This window comes from Globicephala melas, chromosome 18 (genome assembly GCF_963455315.2).
Source record: "Globicephala melas chromosome 18, mGloMel1.2, whole genome shotgun sequence".
NCBI lineage: Eukaryota > Metazoa > Chordata > Mammalia > Artiodactyla > Delphinidae > Globicephala > Globicephala melas.
Genome location: NC_083331.1, coordinates 61,253,486 through 61,279,765, shown reverse-complemented (window position 1 = coordinate 61,279,765; position 26,280 = coordinate 61,253,486). Strand labels below are relative to the sequence as shown.

At 37.3% G+C, this 26,280-nt stretch overlaps 1 protein-coding gene across 4 annotated transcripts in view; it reads right to left on the bottom strand.

Annotated features, from left to right (window-relative positions):
• Positions 1 to 26,280, bottom strand: part of GPC5 (glypican 5) — a 1,392,911-nt gene that overhangs the window by 1,058,217 nt on the left and 308,414 nt on the right. For all 4 annotated transcript variants that reach the window (XM_060288187.1, XM_030856918.2, XM_060288185.1 and 1 more), the window contains exon 4: positions 22,309 to 22,442. In XM_060288187.1, coding sequence (XP_060144170.1) covers positions 22,309 to 22,442 — 134 coding nt within the window. The remainder of the gene's footprint in view (positions 1 to 22,308; positions 22,443 to 26,280) is intronic.

Sequence of the window (26,280 nt, the reverse complement as noted above, 5' to 3'; positions counted from 1 at the left end):
TAACTAATTTCTTTTCCATATAGAAATGTCAGAGGCTTATAACAAGCTGACTGATTGCTCACTGATTAAAGGTTTAGTAGACTTGGGTGATTTTCCCATGTGGGGCTTCTCTTTGGGGTCTAAGAACATCAGATAATATGTCTTTACTAAATATGAGAGAACCCAGGTATATAACACACTTCAGAAGCATGAAAACAAAAGTTATTGGAGGGAGTAATATTTAATACATTTATTAAGTTTTTTCCCTCTCATACTATCGGGTTGGCCAAAAAGATCGTTTGGATTTTTCCTGTAAAACCTGAACGAACTTTTTGGCCAACACAATATTTCCCCTTTCACCATCAATTATGGAAAGGGAAAATTCAACAAAAAAGCAGTTTTTCAATTTAGAAATCCAAGACTTTGGAGTTTTAAAACCAAGGCTTTGAGGTCTCAAGAACTTGAGTTTTAGCATGTCAAAAGACCAAGTCCTTAAGACTTTAGCTCTGAACTTTTAAACATAAACAATTGTTTTGGGGAAAAAGAAAAGAAAAGCCACTAGCCTGATCCAGAGGAAATGCCCCCTCTGGACTAAAAGGCAGGGAGAGGAGATGGAAACGTTGGCAGAAAAGCAAATGTCAGAAATTCGTGGGATGAGTAATTTAAATATAGCAATTATGAAACTGCATTCTCCATTGATACCTTTAAAATGATTTCTTTAAAAATGAAATTAAAGAGCAGGGGTGTCTATAAATTATAGCTGGAATAAACAATTTTTAAAAATTAAATCTAATTTTGACAGCACTAATGCTCAACCATTTCAACTTGTAATTCTCTCTCTTATTGGTTTTCAAAGAACTAACTGTAGAAACTGCTGGAGTTGTAAATAACCACTACTCTGTTGGAAGGATAAATATAACTTTCAAATATGTAAGATCTGCAACCATAGAGAAGATCAGAAGTTCCCATGGCAAGTGGCCGGTGAGTATTTAATCAAATTTTTAGCAAAGTTTGACCGGACAAGTGATAATAAAATGGTTGCAGGAAGCACAAATCTCTAACCCATGCTCAATCAAAAAAAAAAAAAGATGATTCTTTATTTTCTCACTAGCACAGTTAAATGCTTATCTATATTTTATCGATTTCCTCTTCTAGAAAATAAGTCTCTCCTTGATGGCTGTGTTCCACTAACTGGAATGCATGAACAAACATCAATTCTCATGCTGCAGCTACGAAAACATAATTGATGAAATTGACTGGTTCTTTCTTAGAGAGGTGGGGTTTAATGAACAGGAAGATGTATGGCTCCTGTCCTGAATTCTATTCACTATAAATGACCACATGTTTGGAATCAAAGAACCTTTTAGAAATGAAGAGGCCTGGCACAAATGGCTGCAAATGTTGAGAACTTCAAATTGATCATGTAAAACTGAATAGATAATTTTTGGCCCCCAAACCTCCTACTTCACTCTTGGTAAATGGTGCCTTTGTTTCATTTCTCCCTTCACAACCAATCGATCATAAGGGGGAAAGTTCACATCGTTCTTTCAGTTCCCTTTCCCAACGCTACTGCCATTGCCTTAGGTCAAGCCTTGATCATCTTTCTCTGGAATTACTGTACCAGGAGAGCATACCTCCCATCGGTTCCTTTAACCATCACCTCCCATCCTCCATGAGAGCCATCTATAGAAATTCAAATCTGGTAGTCCACAGATTATGCCACGTACTTGCTTAAAGTCATCAATGGCTCTCTATTCTCTACAGCTTTCTTAGAAAGCTACATAAGGTACCCTAGTACCCTCTCATCTCAATTTCAGCAACAACCCAAACCACACTTTCGGGTTCCACAAAAGTGAGATGCGTGCTGTCCTCCAAACTTACTTCCAGTCCTTTGCCTGCGTTGTCTCTGAAAGGATAGTCTCCTCGAAGATTTCCACTCATTCCATAAACCATCGGCTATCAATTATTTGTCACAAAATACTAAACACTATGGAGTGCCAAAATCTGTGTTGGCGCTAGGGATTCATAGCTAAAGAAAACAGTCCCTGCCTTCTAAGAATGCACATTCTGGGAAAAATCCACAATAATAATACAGTATTAATAAGTAGTGTCACATTTGAAGACAAAGAAAGAAACAGGAAATAAGATAACATATCAGTGTTCCATGCAAAAAAAAAAAACACAAACCAAGAAGCAAACAACAACAACAAAAATCCAGGATAAACAAAGGTAAAGAGGAACATTGTGTATTCAGAGACTCATACAGTTAGGTTAGCTAGTAAGGAGTGTGCTTATGGGAATCACAGTCAAAGGCAGGACGAGGCCAGATTATAATCGGCCTTGTTGATCATCATAAGATGTTTCAGTTTTATTCAGGTGGTGAGAGCCATTAATTTTTCCAGCAAGCAAGCGACATCGTCATCATCGCAGTATTGTGGAAACAGAAAAGCAGTGAGGTCACTTAGGGGAGTATAAGCAAGTCCAGAGCGAGACGTATGAGGATGGGGAAAAAAACCTTCCAGTCAATGTCAGGAAAATGATAGATTTGAAAACCATTAGGAATCTAGAATTGACAGGTAAAGCAAAGGTTTTAAGATGACTTCTAATTGTCTTCCGCTCCCCAATCAGGTGAACTACACTTTGACAGTAGCTTTGTCTTTGTGACTTGCCCTGGGTTCTAGTCATGTACGCAGAAGTGATGTTTGTTCCCTCCAGGCTTAAGCTTTAAGGACCAACGTGGCTTTGCCAGCTTCTGCTTCCCTCTCCCCTGATGGCAGGCAATGTTTCAGATGGCAGCTGCTCTGTAACTCTGAGGCTTAAAGCCAGAGGAACCGCAACTTGAGCAGTAGCCCTGCTGGTCTGAAATGGGCATTGGTTGGGAACCAAAACAATTTTTTTGGTTCTAAACCAATGATAGGTTGAGGTGTTTTGCTACCACGTCACAACCTAGTCTCTCTTAATTGATACAAAGCTAAGAAAAACAAATGAGTAACTGATGGATCATAAGTTCTGAAAAGAAGAGAGGGGAAGGATTATGGAAAACAGAGTGGTTAGCTTTGGAGCAAATTCCCTGAGACTAAAAGAAAGGAAGAAAGTCCACGTGAATGTTGAAATAAGGTTTGATTTGTGAGGATAGAAATTGAGCAGAGAACGTACTTTGGAACTCTATAATTCTGTGTGTGGCAGTTTTGAGGTCACAGGAATGAAGACTAGTGTTGCAAAAAAGTGGTCGCGTTGAAGGTCCAGGAGATCTATACTGGATATAGAAAAATAATAATCATAGTTGAATTGGTAAGAAATGAAGGGCTCAAATAACTAGAAGCCATAGTGAGGTTAGAAACATTGACCTGCTGCCACAGCTCCAGTGAATGTTGATCATGAGAAAAGAATCCATACTTCAGTTCCCAGCTTATGCTCAGCCTACTTTAAAAAAAAAAAAATGCACCAGGTCCTCCTTTTCCAGTTGTACATGAAATGTCACAACGAATAAAACATTATATTCTTTGGATGATTCAAAATTTAAGTTGCTGGAAGGGTGACTCTATCCATACATTTATTTTTCTACAGTCATGAGAATATTTCCAGTTAAAATTAGGAGAAAAATAAATTCAAGATGTTAGAGCGTCCAGATAATTAACCTTGAGGAGCTGTGTTACGTACATGTTGTTTGCTCATCTTGGTCTTAAAACATCTCAAGAATACAGAAATCAAACATTATTAAGAGTAACACTCCAAAAATATTTTGTAAAGAGGAAAACATGCTTTGCCAGAATATTTATTCAAAGCCTATATGTCAGGACCACATGCAAATTTATAATTTCTCATTTGGGATTACAACAGTCTAACAAATGATTTCTCTGACTAGGTCTGCCCTCCCATCTTCCCTTCAATGCATGCCCCAAGTTCTTACCAGAATTCGCTCCAGAAAACAGCCATAACACTTTCCTCCTTTAAAATCCTAAGCATTCAGGTAAAATGTCTTACCGTGGCTCATCATCTCTCTACTCTTTGCCCCTTAGTTGCCCTGACAGTCCCCCTTCCCTCCAGTCTCACACCCCAGCCAAAACCACACACTCATATTGCCTAAGAAATCTCTAAGATGCCACCTTTTCTTCTCCCCAGAATGGCCTTCCCTCCCACTTCTCCCTGTCAACCATCTACCCATCCTTCAAAATCCAGCTTTATCCTCATCTCCTCCCTAACTCCTTGCCTGACCAGCCTGTGACGCTTCTGTTGGTCTATCCGTTTCTCACGCCACACTTGCCATCTGTTTTATAGCCCTGGTTATCTGGTATTATATTTTGCTGTCTGTATATCTGCCTCCCTGATTAAAGGGTGCATTCTCTAAAGACAAGAGCCATGTCTGCTTTATATCCCCAGGGTCTGGACCACAGTGTGGTACCCCACAGGCACCTAACAAATTCTTGTTGAATTGGCCCCAGATGCGGTGTTAGTTTTTAACAACTTCCAGAATTAGACGTTTCTACAATGAAATACAATTTTCAAAAACGATAATGATAATTTAAAGTCCTTAAAGAGCACAGCTGACTTGGGGAACTTTAAATTACGGGACCCACTCCTAGATTGTGAAGCTATATCAGAAAGACCTTCCTAGAAAATGGAAGGAATCTCAAGGGCAGGACTACAAGCTGTGCCAGATTCTACTAAACAGGTTCAAGGCAGATTCTATATTATATATAGAACATATATAGAGACTATATATATATATTCTTATGGAGAGAATATAGAAGATCTCACATAAAAACCTGAACGATCTTTTGGGCCAACCCAATATATATGTGTTGCTGAAGTTAACATGTAGTGACACGTTAACATTTAGTCACACTGTGGTGTAAGATAGCCATTATAATTAATACATCACAGGTATACTATATTATAAAGACAAGTTAGAAAGAGCCTTAAAGATGATCTGATCCAGTAGTGCTCTGTCCTAAATGCACTCTATCATCACCAAGGAAACATAAACTGTATGCCTAGATTCCTCCCTCAGACATTCAGATTTTGTGCTCGGGGTAGGAACCAGGGACCTGTGTTTTTCTGAAAGCTTCCTACAGGATACTAATGTGCAGCCTCTTATTTTATAACTAAGGAAAGTTAAAACCAAAGAAGTGGAAGGACTTGTGAGAAGTGACTAAGTTAGTTATTTAGTCAAGCATTTAGTTAATGCAGACCTTGACATCGTTGTTTCATTAATTAATAAAAATGCCATCACTTTGCAGTATCGGGCAGATATTGGATATTTGACAAACCAAAGTTGAATGACTCTTTATAGAAAAGAATATTTCTCTGTGTTTAAAATTTTACAGAAATAATCACGCTTTTCACAGAACACAGTAGTAGACTGGTAGACAGATAGAAAACAGATACATCAGTTCTTCCTGCCAAAATCTGCACTTAGAAAGTAACATGTTTAGACAGGATTTATCTGTATCTCTTTACCAATTTGAAAGATCTGGTGCAGGAAGCAGGGAGTGGAGAAAATTCTGATCTCTGGCTAATGAACAGCTTTGCACACTGTGCTAGCACAGGAAAGAGGAAAAAGGCTGGAACACAATTGCTCATTCATAGCTTCCAGCCTTGCTTGCCCTGAGCCGACTGACTGGAGAGGAACATGGACCAACATAGTTAGTGCTTCCTTGCTTCCCATGCCCTGGAGGCCTGCAGTGCCAGAAAGTCTCCTGATCTGTCACGTGGCAAAAAAAAAAAAAAAAAAAAAGGATAGAAAAGAAAAAGAAAGAAAGGAAATGCAATTCACCCTGAAGTAATCATTTCTAGTTTGGTTGACACAGGAATGTCCAGTTACTACTCTAAAACCAAGTGACACTTTCGACTGGCTTTACCATTATCATTTGACTTTAATCATTTTTAATAACAAAAGTAACATATCTTTTGGTGAACAGTTAAATAACTAAAAGGCACATGAAGTTCATATCTGTCCCTCCACCGTGTTTCTCCATCCTCCCTCCTGAGGTAACAAATGTTAACAGCCTGGGGTGCTTTCTTCAGTTTCTTCTACGTGCACCCTAACATAACCAAAAACAGACAGACAGAGACAGAGATGGTTTGGTTTTACAAAAGTAGGGTCAAGCTATACACGTACATGCAATTGGCTCTTCTCACTTGACAATATATCATGAACCCTTTTCAGGTTAATAAATCTAGGAGTTACTTATTTTTATACAGATGTATAATATTCCAAAACCTGGATATAGCAACTCTAGCATAATTTATTAAAATAGCCCACTAAGCCAATTTTTACTTTTTAATTTATAAGGCTGACATGTTTCTCATACGTATGGTTTAAAGGGTGACAACGGCGTGTTTCAAACTTTGCTGATTTTCTAGAGAGCTGTTTTCACTTAAGCATATGGCTCCAATCTACATTTGATTTTGCATTTCATTTCACGAGACGTTGCTGGAAACAGCTATGTTCAAAAGTCATACCTCTCAGTCTTAGGTCTTCATCTAGTGGGCATTTGTTTCAATTTTAAAACATTTATCAACTGTTACATAGAACACTTCCTTGCCTTTTTTCCCTTGAACATGATATAAAAGACTATTTCTAACTTTGAGCAAAGCTGATTATCTGGAAAAATGTTGGAGAAGAACCTGATTTTCGAATGGAACTTTTCTCTGTGGAATGTTTCAGACCACACGTTTCTGTATTTAATGATATATATTGATTTTTTCAGCCCTCACATCAGTCCACACATAATACAGAAACCAAATTAAAAGCAGTGCCTCTCACACACTGTTTGAAAATATCTGTAGAACAAAGGTCAAATGTGCAGTTTGCTGGTTAATGGCCTGAGGCAGAGTTAAGGTTAATATGGCACTAATGAACAGGCTCAAACCTGTGGACGTGTCTGACCACGGTTGTCAAACAGGAGACATTTAAAGTGTCAGTCTCCTGCCCCGCAGAGGAAATACATAATCACATGCTTCTGGGTAAGGGCTATTTTCTCTGGCAATTCTGAATCTATATTTCATCATTTAACTTAATTCCCAACGAAGTCATTCTATTTGACAAAATATTTGTATAGATCTTGAGAAGGGATTTCTAAAGATTTCTTTAGATTTCTGTTCTATGGCAATAATGGTTCTCGTTGTAAATGCTTGAAAATAATTAAATACATGCAGGCAGATGGGCTATAGGGAGACTGAAATCTAGCTTCTTGGTCCCTTTCTATACAGGCTTCATGATTCCTGGAGAGATGCGGGGAGAGGGTGAGTGTAGCACTAAGAAGCAACGCAGTAAATGGTACCAGGGAGTTTTATCACAGATGGAAATGTGTTTCAAGCACATTGCATTCATATTTGATTACAAAAGAAAATACTGTTTTTTTCTAAAAGCGTAACTCATAAAGTCTGCTCTCTGAACCCACTGCTCAGGATGGAAGCTGTGACCTCAGAACCAGCACTATTCTCCTAGAGAAGGATTTTCTTTCTTCTGACTAAATGATTCCAGGTTTTTCCCTCCTGGTAGGAAGTCTTCTTGTTCATGAGATGGGTTCCCTTCCTTCACAGATTTACGGTGCTTTCTCAACAGAGCTGAAGGTGTTAAGATGGGCAGTAGACTGGGGTGGGGGCACAGGGAAAATGATGGGAAAAAGCACTGAAAACATGCTAACATCCTCCCATCCTCTGCAGAGGATTCTTTTCCAACAGGTGCTGTGTGCTTAAGGCTCCCTAGTGGTGATTTTATACCAGCCCTGAGCTGGACGTTCATGACCATCTATACAATTAGTATAGACTCTTCTATTCTCACTTTTCAATATCCCTCAAACCCAACACATTACCATTTAATGTCCCAGTAAGAAGCACCCTTTCTGAAAGCATCCTCCTCTAAAAGAGTGATTTAAACCTGATGTCAAAACCAGGTTTTCAAAACAAGCTCTCACCTCATTTTCCCATGTTGTAAAAAAGTACCTCACAAAGCACCGACTCTGTTCTCCATTAAAAAGGACTTTAAACAAAGACCTTAAGTCATTTATAAAAATAAGCACAGAACCAAACATCCAATATTTAAACAAATCAGATAGTATTAAACTGAGCATCCATCCCAAAGGAGGTGTGACGTTCTCTCCTACCTCATAACTTTGTTCATTTTCATTAAAATATGAAATTATTTGTTCAGTTATACTAGTTTCGGGAAGCATGCTATTAATCTTCCAATAGAAAAAAGTGTCTAGGACCTGACTGGGTCAAGACCAATGAGAAGGTTTAGCCAAACAGAATATTTGCAAATCTAATGATTCTAATATAGGTCATTTATACAAAGAAACATTATAGCTATATTTTGAGATTCAGGATTTTAGGTCAAATCTTGAATGTTACTCTCTTTTGCAGTAAGATATTTTCTGTGGTTGCTAACATTTTAACTACAAACTCCATGACTTAGGGGATAAGAAAACATTCTGGACAATATTTTCTTCTCTCAGCATCAGAACGTTAATGAACTACTTTCACTTTGATAGTCTGCCAATAAATGGGCTTCCTTCTCATTCCTTCTTTTCTTTTTTTTTAATTTAATGACTTCAGTCAGATATTCCTGGTTACCTCCATCCACAAACTTGTCTAGCTGAGAGACAATATACGCCTGGTACAAATTATTCTCATTTGCATGTTCACTTACTGTATACCTCTCAATGCATATATTTGTGTTCCTGGAGTCTGATATTAAGACAGGCTTTAGGGTCAAGAAATGCATAGTTAACCAGGTTCAAAGAAAAGGAGTTCTTTTAGTCTTCAATTATATTCCTATTATTCTACTAATTCTCATTTTTGGAAAAAAATTACTCTTGAATATCACATGTAAACCAGGTATTATTGTATGCCCAACTTCTGAAAGGTGGCATAGAATATGGCTGCCCAGGGTTAAACAATACATCATTATTATACATAATCACATTTACCCAATTATGACATCTAAAATACTGTCCCTCACATCTCACAAACCATGCTGTGACAAATAAACCAGAAATTTTCTTTAAAAAAATAATACTGTCCCTATGATCAGAATTAAAGTAATTCCGTGCTTCCATTATGATTATTCATATGTACTTTGTGTACATAAGGCTTAGCTTACATTGGAAAAGGTAAGACAAACCAAATACAGTAAAGATTATAAATCCTTTGGATTCACTCAGTTTGCAGGACTCCAAAGTTGCAGTGTTGCATGTCTAACAAGATTCTTGCTGAAGGAGGGTCAAACCAACACAGCCAAAGGAGCACCTTAGACTGTTAATCTTCAAAAATCATCAAACAGAATCAATCAATTAGAAGAAAATTTGATCTGCAAGTCTATGAATATGGGCCTAAACAAAAAGAATTATCCCAACACTACCTTAAAACTTTCATCAGTTGCACTTCTAAGCAAAAGATTCCACATGTGATTCTGGAGACCATGGTATGGCCTGCAAATGGTTGACATAAATTTGTATCTTGAAGGTGAGAAAAATCATAAAAAGCAGAGCCTCTGTTAAATGATATAATCCACTCTAGAAACACATTTCTTCTATTTTGAGCACAATTATGGAGAAATGGGCAGCTTTGTTATTTCTATTCAATATACAACTGGATAAAAAAATATGAATCTCTCTTGATTCCACCTGCTCCCCATTTTTCACTCTTATCTGTATGCATGGTTTGGACACTTCAAATGCCAATGATAGATTTAAAATGATGGAATATTCTTTGCAACAGAAAACCAAGAGAAAGAAAGTGCTTGGTACTCTTGCTGGAGATGAAGCACTCACGATGCTTCTAAGTACAATTACTTTTGCTACTTTAGTAAAAGAAATGAGCCTCACTCATCATCCTGATGTAGGCCCCATAGATTCTGCTAAAAATTCTGAAGTATCTTTTATACACTTCTATAAAAATCATCAATTTCAATACGACACATATTTAAAATCCTCCTCATGGCTTAAAAAATTTGAGTGAAAAAAATGTGAGCTGAATTTGGGGTTCTTTTCAACTTTGCAGATGTTCACTGACTTTCCAAAGGAAAATGGATAAAAGATTCACTTTTTGTGAGAAGGAAGGAAGGGAGGGAGGAAGGTTGCTTTCAGGTATATTAGACAGGGAAAATTGCATTCACAGTTTGGTTTTCTTGATGGGGGATATCTTGAGCCATATAAATGAGATAACCCTATAGTCATGATTATAAATACTATTGAAAACCTTCTATGCTCATCCGGCAAAGCTGCTGTTTATTGTGAAACAGAAGGTTTTTGGAGAACCAGTTAGAAAAATGTCCAAATTAAAGGACATTTTTCCTATGGCTGAGAAATATATTTTATTATTCTTTCTGTAATGAGAAATTTGGGGAGATTTTGACTCACATTAACTTAAATTTGACAGTCGCAGTATCATGGATGTCGCAAATTAACTTGAGGTCCAGAGCATTATGGACCATCGATGTAAATAACTTGAAGAATTTAGAATAAATCTCATATTCCCTGATATAAGCCTATCCTCATCTAAGCAAGCAAGCTATGAGAGCGCTAATCGCAGACACTGATAACCACATACGTTTGCTTTCTGTCGTTTTCAATAATCGTTACCATCAAAACAAAAAGCCAGCAGCATGCACTGGACGCCGAACCTCTAAGACCATCACAATTTCAACTTCGAGTTTATACCAAGTACTTGGTATAACACAAATACTGTAGAATATTAGCTTAATTGCCCACTGTTTGGATTTAGTTTCAGATATTTCATGAAATGGTCATTAATTTTTTCCACGAACATCTAGAAAATAAGAGCAAACACAGTTTCAAGTCCTTTGTTTATGAACTTTCTTGTTCTGCGAAGTTTTTATCAGATTCTCAGTGGGATACGTGACCCACAAAAGGTTAAGCACCACTAGCCTAAACTTTTGCCACATGTTTGCTCTGCCTCCTGGCATTCCTTCTTCCTGTGTGCCTGGGTTTTGACCCATGGGGTCCTGCCCTGCATTATTCATGTAGGGCTTGACGCTAGCCTGCCTTGCGCTCACGTTTTCTTAGCCCTGCTCTGGCCTGGCCTCTGGTCCCTCATCCAAAGCCTCACCTTGGCCTGCCCTGCCCTAGGTGCCCTCACTGCCACCACTCACTAAGCACTGTTTTAAATTAAACAGAAATGTCCTCATTGAAGGGAACATGGCCTTTATTTTAGTAAATTAAACGTACAGATAATAAATAACAACGGCACCTCAAAGAAGCACTAACTTCCTTTTCGGAAACAGATTGGAAATTGCTTTCTCCAGTCCTACAAATGATATTAAATTTTTCTCAAGGAGTTGACTTTTCCCTGACCCATGGATATTTTCATCCGCTGAGTATGTGTACACACAATTCATTAAGTCCAGTCTATCAATACGGATTTACCCACGTAAACAAATACATTTACCCAAACACACGCACATCAAGAATTTTAAAAATTGTGGTTTCAATAAAGTATTTTACTAAGTAAGGTTTAACAACGTAGCTATGAATTCATGTATTTTAAGCCAACTGATTCTACTTAATATGAACCTTTTGAGCTATCTTGGCAGTCATCCTAAATAATGTTAACTGTTCTTCATTCAGTATATGTTTAAAGATTTTTCCTATTGTAATTTAATTATTTTTAACCACATCACTGTGTTCTCCTGTGAGGTACAGGGTAACAATTAATTTGCTTTCATAGACAGACCCATTCTGAATAAGAATGAGGCCCTGACTCATTCCTCTCCTTAAACTATGCAATTTCAAGTGTCCTCTTTAGTTCCCATCCTCAATAAATAAAATTCTTCATGTTCCAAGTGGTAAAATTTTCATCCAATTCAAGATTTAATAATCACATTAGAATAAAATGGAACTTCCCGTTGATACAATATCCCAAAGAAGTTCTGAGGAGAAAACTGAGAGAAACAAAAACTCATAAAACAAGTTAAATTATGTTTCGTTTCCAACATTGAAAATCTATTATTTCTAAAAATTCTCCTTTCCCCACCTTCACGTCAAAATCACCTCTGACGTTAAAAACATTTTACTTTTACTGAAACCTAAGTCTTTATTACCCCAATACACACTCACGCATACAGCCCACCCCTTAATCAGCATATTCTTAAATGAGAGGCTAGGCTAATTGGAATGCTAGCTGGAGAACAGATGGGGCACTGATGTTGAGACTCTCTCTTAATTTATTGTCCTGGGGTTTTCCTAATTACCCACTTAACTGGCACAGCCACACCGCTTTGAAATAATAATGTACAGCTAATTATCACTGATTTAAGCTTGCTAATAGCTTACTCTTACCAGCTAAGTTCAAGCAATCAAGCAGAGAGCAGGAACTGCCATAGGGAAAGCACTCTGCCTGGGCTGGTTTAGACAGCTATGAGGACAATGTCCTTTACAGCTGTGTTGACTAGGTTTCTGCCCCAAACTAAGGCTAAATCGTGATGCTTTGCTAGATGTTTAAAGCCTTTTCCTTGCCCTTCTCAACTTTCGGAGACCTTTGTAACTGGTATGTATCAATCACTCCAAGTCTCCAATCAGCTCGTTACCATCATGCTACATACATGGGAAAAATTGGGTAGACTGAATAAGTACATCTCCAAAATGTGATTAAAATAACAATAAACTATAGTTTAGCTCCTTTTTCCAGACTCTATCTACAAGTTTAGCACAACCCTTTGATCCAGAGACAGATTTTAATATGCAAATTTCCTTCTTCAAATTTTACAAATAGGAGAAGAAGGCAATGCGTTCAACAGAAAGGTTCCCTATGAATTCAGAAAAAGTGGGAGAAAAAACACAAAAAAGAAGTTAGGAACTTAGGACTATATAGAGAAATATCTATATTTACGATAGGAGACTATACTTCTGCCTTAGTTTACACTTATCGTGCATTTATTTTAGGAACTTCTTCAGACATCTCTAGGTCAGATTTCCTAGAGGCAGTGTCTGACACAGCAATGTGGACGCAGGTGACTCACTGAAGGATGCTCGTAAGAGAGAGGTAGTGAAGGAAGCCAGATAGAGTGGGGAGGAAGAAGTTAAGCAGTGATGTTGTCTCATCTGCAGGCAGATTCCACAAGGAGTGCTGCAGTGTGAATGTCACCACATATTCAGTCCTACCACCTTCAGCAAGGGGCGAGCCCCGTAGGCTCCTGTGTCAGTCAGTCATTGCCTGCAAGCTGCCACCGACGGGGTGAGGTAGGTGGGAGTTTACCCCCCTCACCCATGTGGATGAGATGGTGTTATAGCCACTCTCCAGGATGAGCCCCAGTAATCTTTCCCTTCCTGCCTCTGTGTAGTCCCCCTGCACACTGAATAGAACTGACTTATATAACTTTTAGGATATTGCAAAAGTGACAGTGTGGGACTTAGGAGGCTGGATCATTATAAGAAACTACAGCTTCTCCCTTGCTTTCTCTCGGATTGCTTACACTGAGGGAAACCGGCCACAATGTGGTGAGAAAACTCAAGCAGTCCTATGGAGAGGTCATTGTGACAAGAAACCAAGGCCTCCTGCCAACAGCCACGTGAGTGAGCTATCTTGGAAGATGATACTCCAGCTCCACTAAAGCCTTCAAATGACTATGGCCCCAGTTGACTTCTTGACAGCAATCTCCCCGAGACCCCGAGCCAAAACCCCACAGCTAAGCAGCTCCCAAATTCCTGATCCACAGAAAGTTACATAATAAATGCTTATTTTTGCTTTAAGCCACTAAGTTTTGGAATGATTTGTTAGGTAGCAATAGATAATAAACACAGAAGGCTCCTATCTGTTGAGGTCAATTCCCCAGATAATAAGGCAGCTGTGCGTGAGCAGCCAGGACACAGCAACCAAGAAGCAGACAAAATGGACAGGTAAAGGGCTGCAAGCAGGGCGCCAGCAACATCAACTACCTTAGTTACCTTTCACATTAAATGTTTCCATTAAACCCTTCGTACTCCTTAATACAGTGTCATGCCATGAACTTAATGATGACTTGGACATTTACAGTTTTAAAAAATGTATCTGGCAACACCTTGAAATTCTAGGCCTAGTGAAAATATTCTTCAAAAGTGAAGATATGTTCAGACAAACAATAGCTGAGAAAACTCATCACTAGTAATAAGCAATGAAAGATGTACTAAGGCTAAAGCAAAGATTCTAGATGAACACACAGAAATAAGTTTTAAAAAGTACCAGAAAGAATAAAATAGGTAATTATAGGTAAATATTGACTACTTAAAGACAACAATAACAGTAATGTCTTGGGGGTTGCTAAAATGTTGGTAGAAGTAAGATTTGTTGACAAAAATAGCACAAAAGCTAGGAAGAGAGTAATAGAGTGAAACTGTTTTGAGGTACTTATATTGTTCAATAAAGTGGTAAAACTGTTAATTTAAAGTAGATGGTAAAAAATTTAAAGTGCATATTTTAATCTCTATGATAGCCATTGAGAATACTGAAGAAACACAAATCTAAAAAGCTTTGAAGATAAAAAAATAATAAATACCAGCTAAACTCAAAAGAAGGCAAGAAAGGAGGAATAAAAAAAATGGTATAAAGGGATAACAAAGAACAAGATGGTAGCCTTAAACCCAACTACTATTTCAGTATATCATATATCACTGTAAAACACTGTAGAACCAACCTAAAATTGAGTCATTTATGTCAAGGACAAAATGAAGATGGTCAGCGTAGGTGCATGAAGGAAACTTAACCTAACCTTACGGGAATTTACAGCTCTTCTCAGAAATTGCCGGAGGACACCAGCCAATCCCCAAACACCAAGTCTGTCCATGCCATCTCTGGACTTCCTATTCTCCTAACTCAGCTACCCTGATCCAAATAAGAAAGAAGACCAGTAGCCAAACAATAACCTGAAAAAGCCAAATAACTTCCATATTTATACCATAAAAATCCCTTAGTCTGTGAGCAAATCAGAACTCACTACTCCCATAGCCTTGAGTTTCCCAGTTTGCAGGTTGAAATCCTTGCAATAAACTCATCTTTCTGCTTTTGTTTCTTTTTTTTTAATTCAGTAGAGTTTGGTTTTTGAACCATGCACTAGACATTCCAATTAAAAAACAAAAACTGACTAATCACCTCTTAATAAATATTGTTGGTTACCCCTGCCAAAGGTCAAATTATTTATGTCAACAATGGTTATATAAACCTCAAAAGACTTGTTTGAATAAAGGAAACTATATAAACTTAACTCTTACTCTGCCACAAAGACCTGAAAATATGTATGTTTTAAATCAGGTGCCATAAATCTACCATAATTTAAAACAGAAATTTTTATAAGCTATACCATAAAGAAAATAAATCTAAAGTAAATTATGACAATATAATTTTTAAAGACTATGACTTATTTATATGTAAAAACAGTTTAAAGTTTTAGTAAATAGAACAGTGTTTATTTTTCATTTACATGGTAAGACAGTGTCAGAGACACTGATGCATTTTACAACTAGAGCAACTATACTGGATACGAGCAAGAGTTTCTCTTGGATACATCCTTAAAAGGTAGACTGTAGTGCGTAGAGTATATGAGTTTTACCAGGTACAGCAAGCCTCTTGCCAGAACAGCTGTACCAGTGCACCATGTGATCATGCACAGAGAAAACCCAGTCCCATGAACAGACCGACCATTAGAAACAGAGTACAAAAAAGTAGCCACATAGAGCATTATAAACATATCTTTGTCTGAATAGATCTTTGTATTCAATATAACCCTAATCAAAACTCAAGAGATTATAACATATATTTGAAAAAATAATTCTACAAACATCTAAGAGAATTTTGAGAAACAGTAGGTAAAGGGGCTAACAAGATTTAAGAAAATCTTTAAGAGCAAAAGAGAAAAAAGAAGAAACAGGAAAAAAAAAAACCAGTAAACAGAGCAATTTCAGAGAGAGCTTATAAACAGGCCAGTGTATGTATCTATCTAAGGGAACTTGGAATGAGTATGAAGCAAAAAAAAAAAAAAAAAAAATCAATGAGAAAAGGAAAAGAACAGATTGTTTTAGAGCAACCCTTGAAATCTGCCTCAGAATTTGGAAAATTTAAGTTGGAACTTTACCTCATACATAACATATATAAAGATATAGTCTCTACATATATTAACAATGTGAGAAACAAAACTATAATGCTAGTATGAAAAAGAATAGTAGACTATCCTTTTGTATTGATGCAAGCAAGCAATTTTTAAACATGAAAACATTTTATAAACTCAATTTCTGTTTAACAAAGATCATCTTAAGTTACACATCAACTCACTTATTTACATTTAACTGAACTATCATCTTAGATAGAAAATGTTTGCAAAGTCTAAAACTGACAAACAACATATAGAACATAAAAAGAAACTCTTACAAATGGTTAAATTTAAAAAGGAATCTAGTAGGAAACTAAACTCACAGACAAAAGGAAACAAGAGAAAACAAAATTTTAGGAAATAAAAATTTTAAAACTATATTAGTTTGTATTAGTTAACTTATATAACTATTATTAAACTATATTAGTTAATAAATTGATTAGAGTGATAAGAAAATAGCTCACCCATCAAATAAGAGATCTGAATTAACAAAAATATAAAGTACAAGAAAAAGAAATGTCACTTTATTTGCCACACAAAGAACTCTCAGTCTCTCACCTAGTTCCTAATCCTAGCTTCTGAGTACCTTCACTATACTAAGGCTGGGTTCTCTTGAGAAAGATCCCTGAACAAGCCCAACAATTATGTAGCATAAAGCTTTCTTCCCATCTTTCCTTAAGGGTCCTGTGGCCCTTTTGCTTCCCAGCAATAGAGACCAGCTCTCAGTTAACTTTAATCCTAAAGACCCAAAATGCCATTCTACTCTGTCTAAATGGGGCTCATAGAGGTCAAACTGAAATGGAGCAGGACCCTATGATCCCTGCCCCCCCATGTCCTCATGGCTTTTGTCTGTGAAAAACCTTTGGGCAAAGAATAAGTTTAGGGCTTCCCTGGCGGTGCAGTGGTTGAGAGTCCACCTGCCGATGCAGGGGACATGGGTTCGTGCCCTGGCCCGGGAAGATCCCACATGCCGCAGAGCGGCTGGGCCCGTGAGCCATGGCCACTGAGCCTGCGCGTCCGGAGCCTGTGCTCCGCAACGGGAGAGGCCACAACAGCGAGAGGCCCGCGTACCGCAAAAAAAAAAAAAAAAAAAAAAAAAAAAAGAAGTTTAATCAGAGAAGTGAGAAAATGCAGAAACAAAGGAAAACAGTCCAACAAGACTAAATAGTATAGTTTAGTCATTAAGCATAGTTAAGGACCTTTAGTTCCTTTTCATGGGCTATAGATCATATTCTGAGTGGTATCCTGTGAGCTGTTTTGTAGATATTGACACCCTCACCAGGTGGAAGAGGTGAACTACGTGATGACCAGGCTGTAGCCATGACATAAGCTGCCATCATTCCGAGAACTGGCCTCAAAGAAATGGGAACAAACCAACCCTGGAACTGAAGATTAACGGTACTTAAAACAATCAAGAGGACGCTGGTCAGACCACCACATGACCAATTTCAAGATGACTGTCAGAGCTGACCGTGCTGTTTCTGCATGTAGCCCCCTCCCTCCATCTACAAAAGCTCTTGCCCACTGATTGTCAGTGCGGGAAGGGGGGGGCAGTTGGCCTTTGGACAGGATTACACCCTCCCCCTCATTGCCAGCATCCGAAATAAAGCAAGCTTTCCTTTCCACCAACCTTGCCTCTTTATTGACTTTTGAGTGGCGAGCTGCTGGACCCCACTTTCAGTTACAAAATGAAAATTAAATTTTAGGCTCAGTCTGTCTCACACTGGACCCAATGAATCCACAGAAGTGTGTCTGTTTCACGCTTCTCAATACGTCTTTGGAAGAGACATACACATCCCTTGCACAATCTCCACAATGGCTCCTCAACTCATGGAGTGGGGGCCAAACTGAAATCCCTAAAACTACCTCTTGTACAAAAAATAGCAAAACAAGAGAATATCACAGTTGTTTGGGTTCTGGTACCAATTCCAGTATGTGGAGAGGCAGTGAGGGTCCCCATACCAACAAAAAGCAATTTTCCCACAGCAGCAGCGTATCTAAAAATCCAATTCAATTCTGACACTATCTACCTAGAGAGAGCATCAGATTCCACAGGTTAACGGTTCAGTCCTACAAGACTGTGTCCCACACACACACTTCAGGTGCCCGTCTCAAGTCCAGGTTGTTACTTGTACTTCTGACCAGTTGGCTATAAATCACACGTTCCCACTACCCACTCCCCCCTCGAGTTTGACTAATTTGCTAGAGCCGCTCACAGCACCCAGAGAAATGTTTTACTTACTAGGTCAACAGTTTATTGTAAAAGGATATAACTCCGGAACAGCCAGATGGAAGAGCTGCGCAGGGCAAGGCACTGGAGGATGGAGCACACAGCTTCCGTACCCTCTCCAGGCACGCCACTCGCCCTGCACCTCCACACGCTCAGGAACACCGACGCTCTACAAACCATCGGGGGTTTTATAGAGGCTTCATTACACAGGTGGGATTGATTAAGTCATGGCCACCGTCGATTGAGTCAACCTGTGGCCCCTCGCCCCTCACTGGAGATTAGGAGGTGGGACTGAAAGTTCCAGCCTTTTAACCACATGTTTGGCTCTCCAGGCAGCCAGCCCCATCCTTAGGTGGGACCCCAAAGTCACCTCATTAACATAACAAAAGACACCGTTCTTCTCTCATCACTTAGGAAAATCCAAGGGTTTTAGGAGTCTATGCCACGAATGGTGTCAAAGAACAAATACATATTTCTTACTATAAATCACACTATCACAATATCTCTGGGAATTGCTGAGTTTAGGGTCATCATCAGACACAAAAATTGTAGTGGTGGTGATCTTAACACTTCACCATTGACCTCACTTGTTTGGCTGGTCTATGCACAGGGGGTAGACACAGATAATGGCTGGATTATCATAACCTGAGTCAGAGGGTGACTCCAATTACATACTCCTTTGTATGTGGTGTCTGCTAGAGCAAATCAATACATGTCCTGCCACCTGCTATGCAGCTAATGACTTGACAAATGCTCTTCTCTCTTTACCAACTAGTAAGGACAATTAGAAACGTTTCACTTTCAGCTGGCAAGAACCCCTTCACTGTTAGACCTCAAGGCAATTCTCCCACTCCATGACAGACAGGAGCCGTGATCATCTAGACATCCTATAGGACGCCACGCTGATAATCAAATATTGATCACATTATGCTAGATAACTTAGTCTGAATGATTCTGGTGGGGAAAAATATTGACATTTTGAGTGCTTGACAATTCAGCAGGGTTTGTAAATGTCTAGTAGTCTGAATCTGACTGGGATGTTCTTCTCATGCAAAAGACAAATTTCACCACTTAAGAGGACCTAAAGCACAGGAAGAAGCACAGAGCTTTTGGGATCCCTTTGCATCTTAGAGAAAACATATTACACACATATTACAACATACTGTGTTGCTACAACCCATGTATAAAGTAGCACGCACCAAGGTACTCTGACATTCAGTCCAGATGACCCAGTTCATCTATGCGATGGTGACTGAAGTACTGGTGGCAAATAAAGATGCTCTGCAGAGACTCCAGAAAGCCCCATAAGAAGAATCACAGTATAGACACCAAGGGTTTTAGAGTAAAATCATTTATTTTTTTACTGAACACTATTTTTGTTTGTTTGGTTGGCTGGTCCATCTGTCATTCAGTAGGTCAGTCAGCTGGTTGGTTTACAACTTGCCTCTGGCAGAACCTACACACTTGACCATAAACCAGCAAATGATTCTGCAACCTGAGATGCCCATGAGGAAACAAGTACTGTCTGACCTGCCAGGCTATAAGATCGGGCTTGTATAGAAGCAATATAACATCAAGTGGCCGTGATCGATTGGAAATCAGGCTCAAGCAGGTGGGAAAAGGACAAGTAAGATACATGGAAATTAGCCCAGACTCACTAAGCACCTATTCCTGCTACATTGCCCCACCTACTTAAATCAAAATTTATGACCTCGTGGGGAAAGATAAGTTGATGAAGGATAAATAAAATTCAGGTTATAAAAGGAAAATCAAAATAGTATTGCTAAGAGAGCTTTCTGAAACGGAGCTGGGAGTCCACTGAGGAAGTGTGACTTACGTACATCTGGACCTGGATGGAATCTGACTTTGACCACTTACTGTCTTAATGCAGGCACTCAGAACACCTGCCCAATGATACTTATCGGATACTTACCACAAATAACTCGTGACAGCCTATCTACTTATTGAACCCTTACCCTAAAATAGCCCTTAAGAATAAATATTTCCTTTCTTGTATCAGAGTCAATCATAATTCTTGCCAGACAACTTTAACAACCCTGTGGCTTTTATCTGTATAAGCCCCTGACTCTTTCCTCTGCTCCAACACCCTTTTAGTTTCACCCAAATCTCTCTCCTGAATTGCAATTCCTAATAGCCCAAATAAACTCTTACTTGCAGCCTTCTGCACCGCTTGGATGACAAAGTCTACTTTACGATAGGAAAGGATAGATAAAATTCAGGTCTACTTTATGGATAGGTCTGCACAATATATAGGCATCAAGAGGAAATATACTGCCACAGAAATTAAGCTCCATTCAGGAATGGCAATAAAAAAATGTGTAAAAGTGAAATGCTTAAGCTGGCTCAAGTGCAGGACCTCTGGTTGTTCACCTTGCGTGGCATGAGATTGGCTAGTGATGAGCCTACCCTGATTCATGGGAAATGGTTAATGGTGGCTGACCAGTCAAGGGCATAGAAATAATGAGTTTGCAAGATTGGTGACATGGAGGTCTATTCAATGGCCAGGATAGATACTTATAAAACTTTCCACTCAGATAAGCCCCTCATTGCTCCTGAGCCATTCTGTAACATTTCACCTACACGGTCTTAGTTTTGCAAGAGAATAAACCATGTTAAGTACCGGGTTTTGTTTTGGTTTTCCAGCAACTAGGTTGTTTTGGTGGTGAAACTGACATGATCTTTAGGAACGTAATATCTTCCTTAGCTGGGTTTTATTATAAGAACCACCATAGCCAAAGCATACTGATTTCTCAAATGCAAGAAATAACTACTGATCACTATAGATGTTTAAATTGAAAAAAACATAAAAACACAGCTATTTTACTTGCAAACAATGTGCTAATTGTTTTCAGCTGTAGCACATAGCCAGTAATAGCTCAGTTCTTTACCCCGTGCTAATAACCCAACTGAGGAGAGAATGGGGCAATTAAGAGCACTATCTCAAAAGGAAACAGATTTTACATTATAGAGAGTAAAGTATGTAAAATACTGAATTCTCCATAAGGTATTTTTAGAAATAATTATTTGAATTAATAAACACAGAATTCTGAATTTCAGGTCAATTCAAAAATACCTACTGAGAATCTAGTATTTGCCATTGTACTGGTCAACTGAATACCAAAATAAATAAATAATAGTTTCCTCCAGTATTAAAAAGTTTTTAGTTTAATCACCAATGCTCAAGCAACCAGACACTAATGAAGGCTTTAACAATTAATTTAACAATTAATCACGGGCACAGTGGTAGAAATGTGAGTTAATGCTTATCATTTTGAATTGAAAGATTGTAATTTTCAGCATTCCAGGTAAAAGGTATGGACACTTTACATTTTTTAACAGGTACTTAACATTCAGTAATACTTACCACATCATTTACATGAATACTCTCTCTGTGTTGCATTCTGTCCAATATAGTAGCTATTAGCTACATGTAAAATTTTGACTAAAACTAAAATTATGTAACGTTAAAAATTCAATCCTCAGTCACACTAGCTACATTTAAAAAATTTTTATTTTATTGTGGTAAGAACACTTACCATGAGATCTACCCTCTTAATAAATTCTGAAGTGTACAATGCAATATTGTTGACTACAGGGAGGGGGAAATGGGGAGTTACTCTTCAAGGGGCATAGTTTCAGTTAAGCAAGATGACTGAGTGTTACAGATTGCTGTACAACATTGTACACTAGCCACATTTGAAGTGCACGATGATCATATGTATGTAAGGCCTGCCATATTGTGTCATAAAAAATGTTCCCTTATCACAGAAAGGTTTTTTGGTCTCCTGAGTTGAACTTATCTTCCTAATTAACAGAATAGGAGGAAGCACTGAATTTTAAAGGTAATTAATGTTGATCCTTTGTTTCTTCAATAGTGTATTTTGTTCTACTTAATTCTTAATTCAACCCCTGCAGAATAGAATACATTCTATTCTGTTGTAAAATTAATAGCTTACTTTCTTTTCTCTTTCTGGTTGTAAAACAAATGTCTTACTTTCTTCTGTTGGCAAGTGTCTCTTCCCCATTTCTTATAAAGATCTTCATTCCATGCTTCTCTTTGCTCCCATCAAAAGAACAACGGGGGCTTTGTGTGGGTGTTCTGATTGGACGGCCACAAATCTTATTTACCTTTTAAATAGAAAATATTAAAGACAGTTAGAAAGCATGCTCCAGCCTTTCTGAGGATGTAATGTTCACTAGAGTCCAAAACAATAACATATTCTTATTTATAGCACACTAATAACCTTTAAGACATACAATGTTTGTTAATTTTTAAAATAAAGGGAATCAAATTATCTGTATAAAATGGCAGCCATAATAAATTGATGCTATACACATTTATAGGGTTTGCATGTATGCAAGTGCAAAATACACGAATAAAAACATATATGCAAAATCAGAGAACTACATTAATAAACTAGCCTGCTTGTATAAATAAAACTAATCAAAGTAGATATTATTTATGGTTTATAACCATATGTATGACTAATTACTTACTTGTACTAATTTTTTTTAATAAAATAATTTGCTATTGAATATGTGGTCCATTTCTATATGAGTTCTAAGGGTAGTTTTCTTCTTAAAATGCTTTCTTAGAAATGGCAATAAATATTTTTATATAAGATCTCATTTTGTAATAGTTGTATATCTTTTTCCTCAATCTGGTTTGATTTCAAGGGTGTTATTTATGGTCTCTTTTTTAAAAATTATTTATAGAATTGAAAATTTTAATTTTTAATACTACTTATCTAGTAAAGATCTTCATATGTAATTATCATTGAAAATTAAGGAATTAATTGGACACATTACCATGTAAAGCATCAAAAAAGATTCACAAGATAACTTATACATTTAAAAAGGCATAGTCATATAATTAAAAATACATAAAAGCATTGCCTGAGAATCAGGAGACTTTGGTTCCTGTCCTAATTTTTCCTTCTTAATTGCTGAGATCTTGAAAACAGTGGTAGAACTTTTTAAAACTTGATTCTCTTATATGTAAAATGAAGAACTTAGAAAAAATTATTCCAAAGTTCCCTTAAAGTTCTAAATTTTTTAAAATTTTCCATGAATGAGCATTACAGGAATTATGCATCAACTCATTTATTTAAACCATAATTATTTTGTTCCAATATTTGCAAAGAACATGTATTAGATGCTATAGGACATAAAAGATTAGAAACTGAATTTTCCCCAAAAGAGCTGACAATTTAGAAGGAAAGAAAAAACAATCCCCCCAAACATCAAAACGCACATGCACCTTAAGAAAAGGCCTGGCCCACACCAGGCTCCAGCCCACCCTGCCAATGTGACAGCCCCAGAGAATGCTGGGAAAGGCCCTGGCCCATGCTCACTTTGGCTCCAGTCCTCCTGCCAAAGCCACTGGGCACACACAGTCAGCATAGGGATACTCCCAGACAAGGACATACCTTCAAGAGCAGGAGAGGTAATTGCTTCATCTAATTTATAGAGATAAACAACAGAAAGCAAACTTTAATGAAATGGAGATAAGTAATTTACTTGATAGAATGTCCGAAGTACCAGTCCTAAAAAAGCTCACTGAACTCAGGAGAAGTCTATAGGAACACAGTGAGAATTTTAACAAAGAATTTGAAAATGTAAAACAAATCTTATATATATAAAATATATATATTTATATATATGAACCTCATGGTAACCAAAAACCAAAAACCTACAATAGATACACAAAAGAACAAAGGAACCCAAAAGTAATACTAAAGAAAATCATCAAACCACAAGGGCAGAGACTAAAAGAAGAAAAGAACAGAGAAGAATTACAAATACCTCCAGAAAAGAATGAACAAAATGGCAATAAGTACATACCTATAATAATCACTTTAAATATAAATGGACTAAATACCCTAATCAAAAGACATAAGATGGTTAAATGAATAAAAATAACAAGACCCATCCATATACTGCTTACAAGATATTCACTTCAATGCTGAAGACACACACGGACTGAAAGTGAGAGGATGGAAAAAGTATTCCACGCAAACGGAAACTAAAAGGAAGCTTTGGTAGCAATACCCATATTAGACAAAACAGACTTGAAAACAAAGTCTAGAGCAAAAGACAAAATAGGACATTACATAATGATGGAAGAGTCAATCCAAGAAGAATTCTTAAACATGTATGAACCTAACATAGGCATACCTATATACATAAAGAAAATATTAACAAACATAAAGGGAGAAAATGACAGTGATACAAAAGTAGGGGACTTTAATACCCTACCTGCAGCAATGGACATATAATCTGGACAGAAAATCAGTATAGAAACATTGCCCTTAAATGACACATTAGACTTGATGGACTTAACAGATATCTACAGGACATTCCATCCCAAAACAGCAGAATACATATTCTTTTCAAGTGCATATGGAACATTCCCCAGGATAGATCACATGTTAGGCCACAAAACAAGTCTCAATTAATTGAAGAAGATTGAAATCATATCAAACATCTTTTCTGACCACAAAGATATGAAACTAGATATCAGTTACAGGGAGAAAACTGGAAAAAACAACAACACATGGAGAGTAAACAACATGCTACTATAAAACCAATGTGTCAATGAAGAAATAAAAAAATACCTTGAGACTAATTAAAGACACAACTTTCCAAAATCCATGGGATGTGGTAAAAGCAGTCCTAAGAGGGATTTATAGTGATACAAGCCTATCTCAGGAAACAAGAAAAATGTCAAAAGAGCAATCTAACTTGACACCTAAAAGCACTAGCAAAAGAAGAACAAACAAAGACCAAAGATAGCAGAAGGAAGGAAATAGTAAAGATCAGAGTAGAAATAAATGAAATAGAGAACAAAAAAAAAGAGGAAGAAAAGATCAATGAAGCTAAGAGCTGTTTTTTTGAAAATATAAATGAACTTGATAAACCCTTAGCTAGACTCATAAAAAAAAAGGAGAGAGCGCCCAAATAAATAAAATTAGAAATGAAGAAGTTACAACTGACATCCCAGAAATACATACAATCATAAGAGAATACTACAAATAATTATAAGCCAAAATTTGGACAATGTAGAAGAAATGGATAAATTCCTAGATACATACAGTCTTCCAAGACTGAAACTGGAAGAAACAGAAAATCTGTACAGACCCAATAATAGTAATTAAATTAAATCAGCAATCAAAAAACTTCCAGCAAACAAAAGTCCAGAACCAGATAGCTTCATAGGGAAATTCTACTAAGCATTTAAAGAAGAGTTAATACCTATTCTTCTCAAATTATTCTGAAAAACTAAAGAGGAAGGAATATATCCAAACTCAGTCTACAAGGTCAGCATTACCCTGATACCAAGACCAGCCAGAGATATTACAAAAAAAGAAAATTACAGGCTAATATCCCCGATAAACATGGAGGCAAAAATCCTCAAAAAATATTAACAAACTGAATTCAACAATATAAAAGGATCATAGATCATGATCAAGTGGGATTTATTGCAGGATGCAAGGATGGTTCAATATCCACTAATCAATTAATGTGATACACCATATTAACAAAAGGAAGGATAAAAAAATCACATGATCATCTCAACAGATACAGAAAAAGCATTTGACAAAATTCAACATCCATTCATTATAAAAACATTCAACAAAGTTGGTATACAGGGAACAAGCTTCAAAATAGTAAAGGCCATTTATGAGAAACACACAGCTAACATCATACTCAACAGTGAAAAGCTAAAATCTTTTCCTCTAAGATCAGCAACAAGACCAGGATTCTCGCTCTTCTCACTTTTATTTAACAAAATATTGGAAGTCCTAGTGACAGCAATCAGACAAAAAAAAGAAATAAAAGGCATTCAAATTGGAAGAGAAGAAGTAAAACTATCACTATTTGCAGATGACATGATAATATATATAGCAAACCCTAAAGACTCCACCAGAAAACTACCAGAACTAATAAATGAATTCAGTAAAGT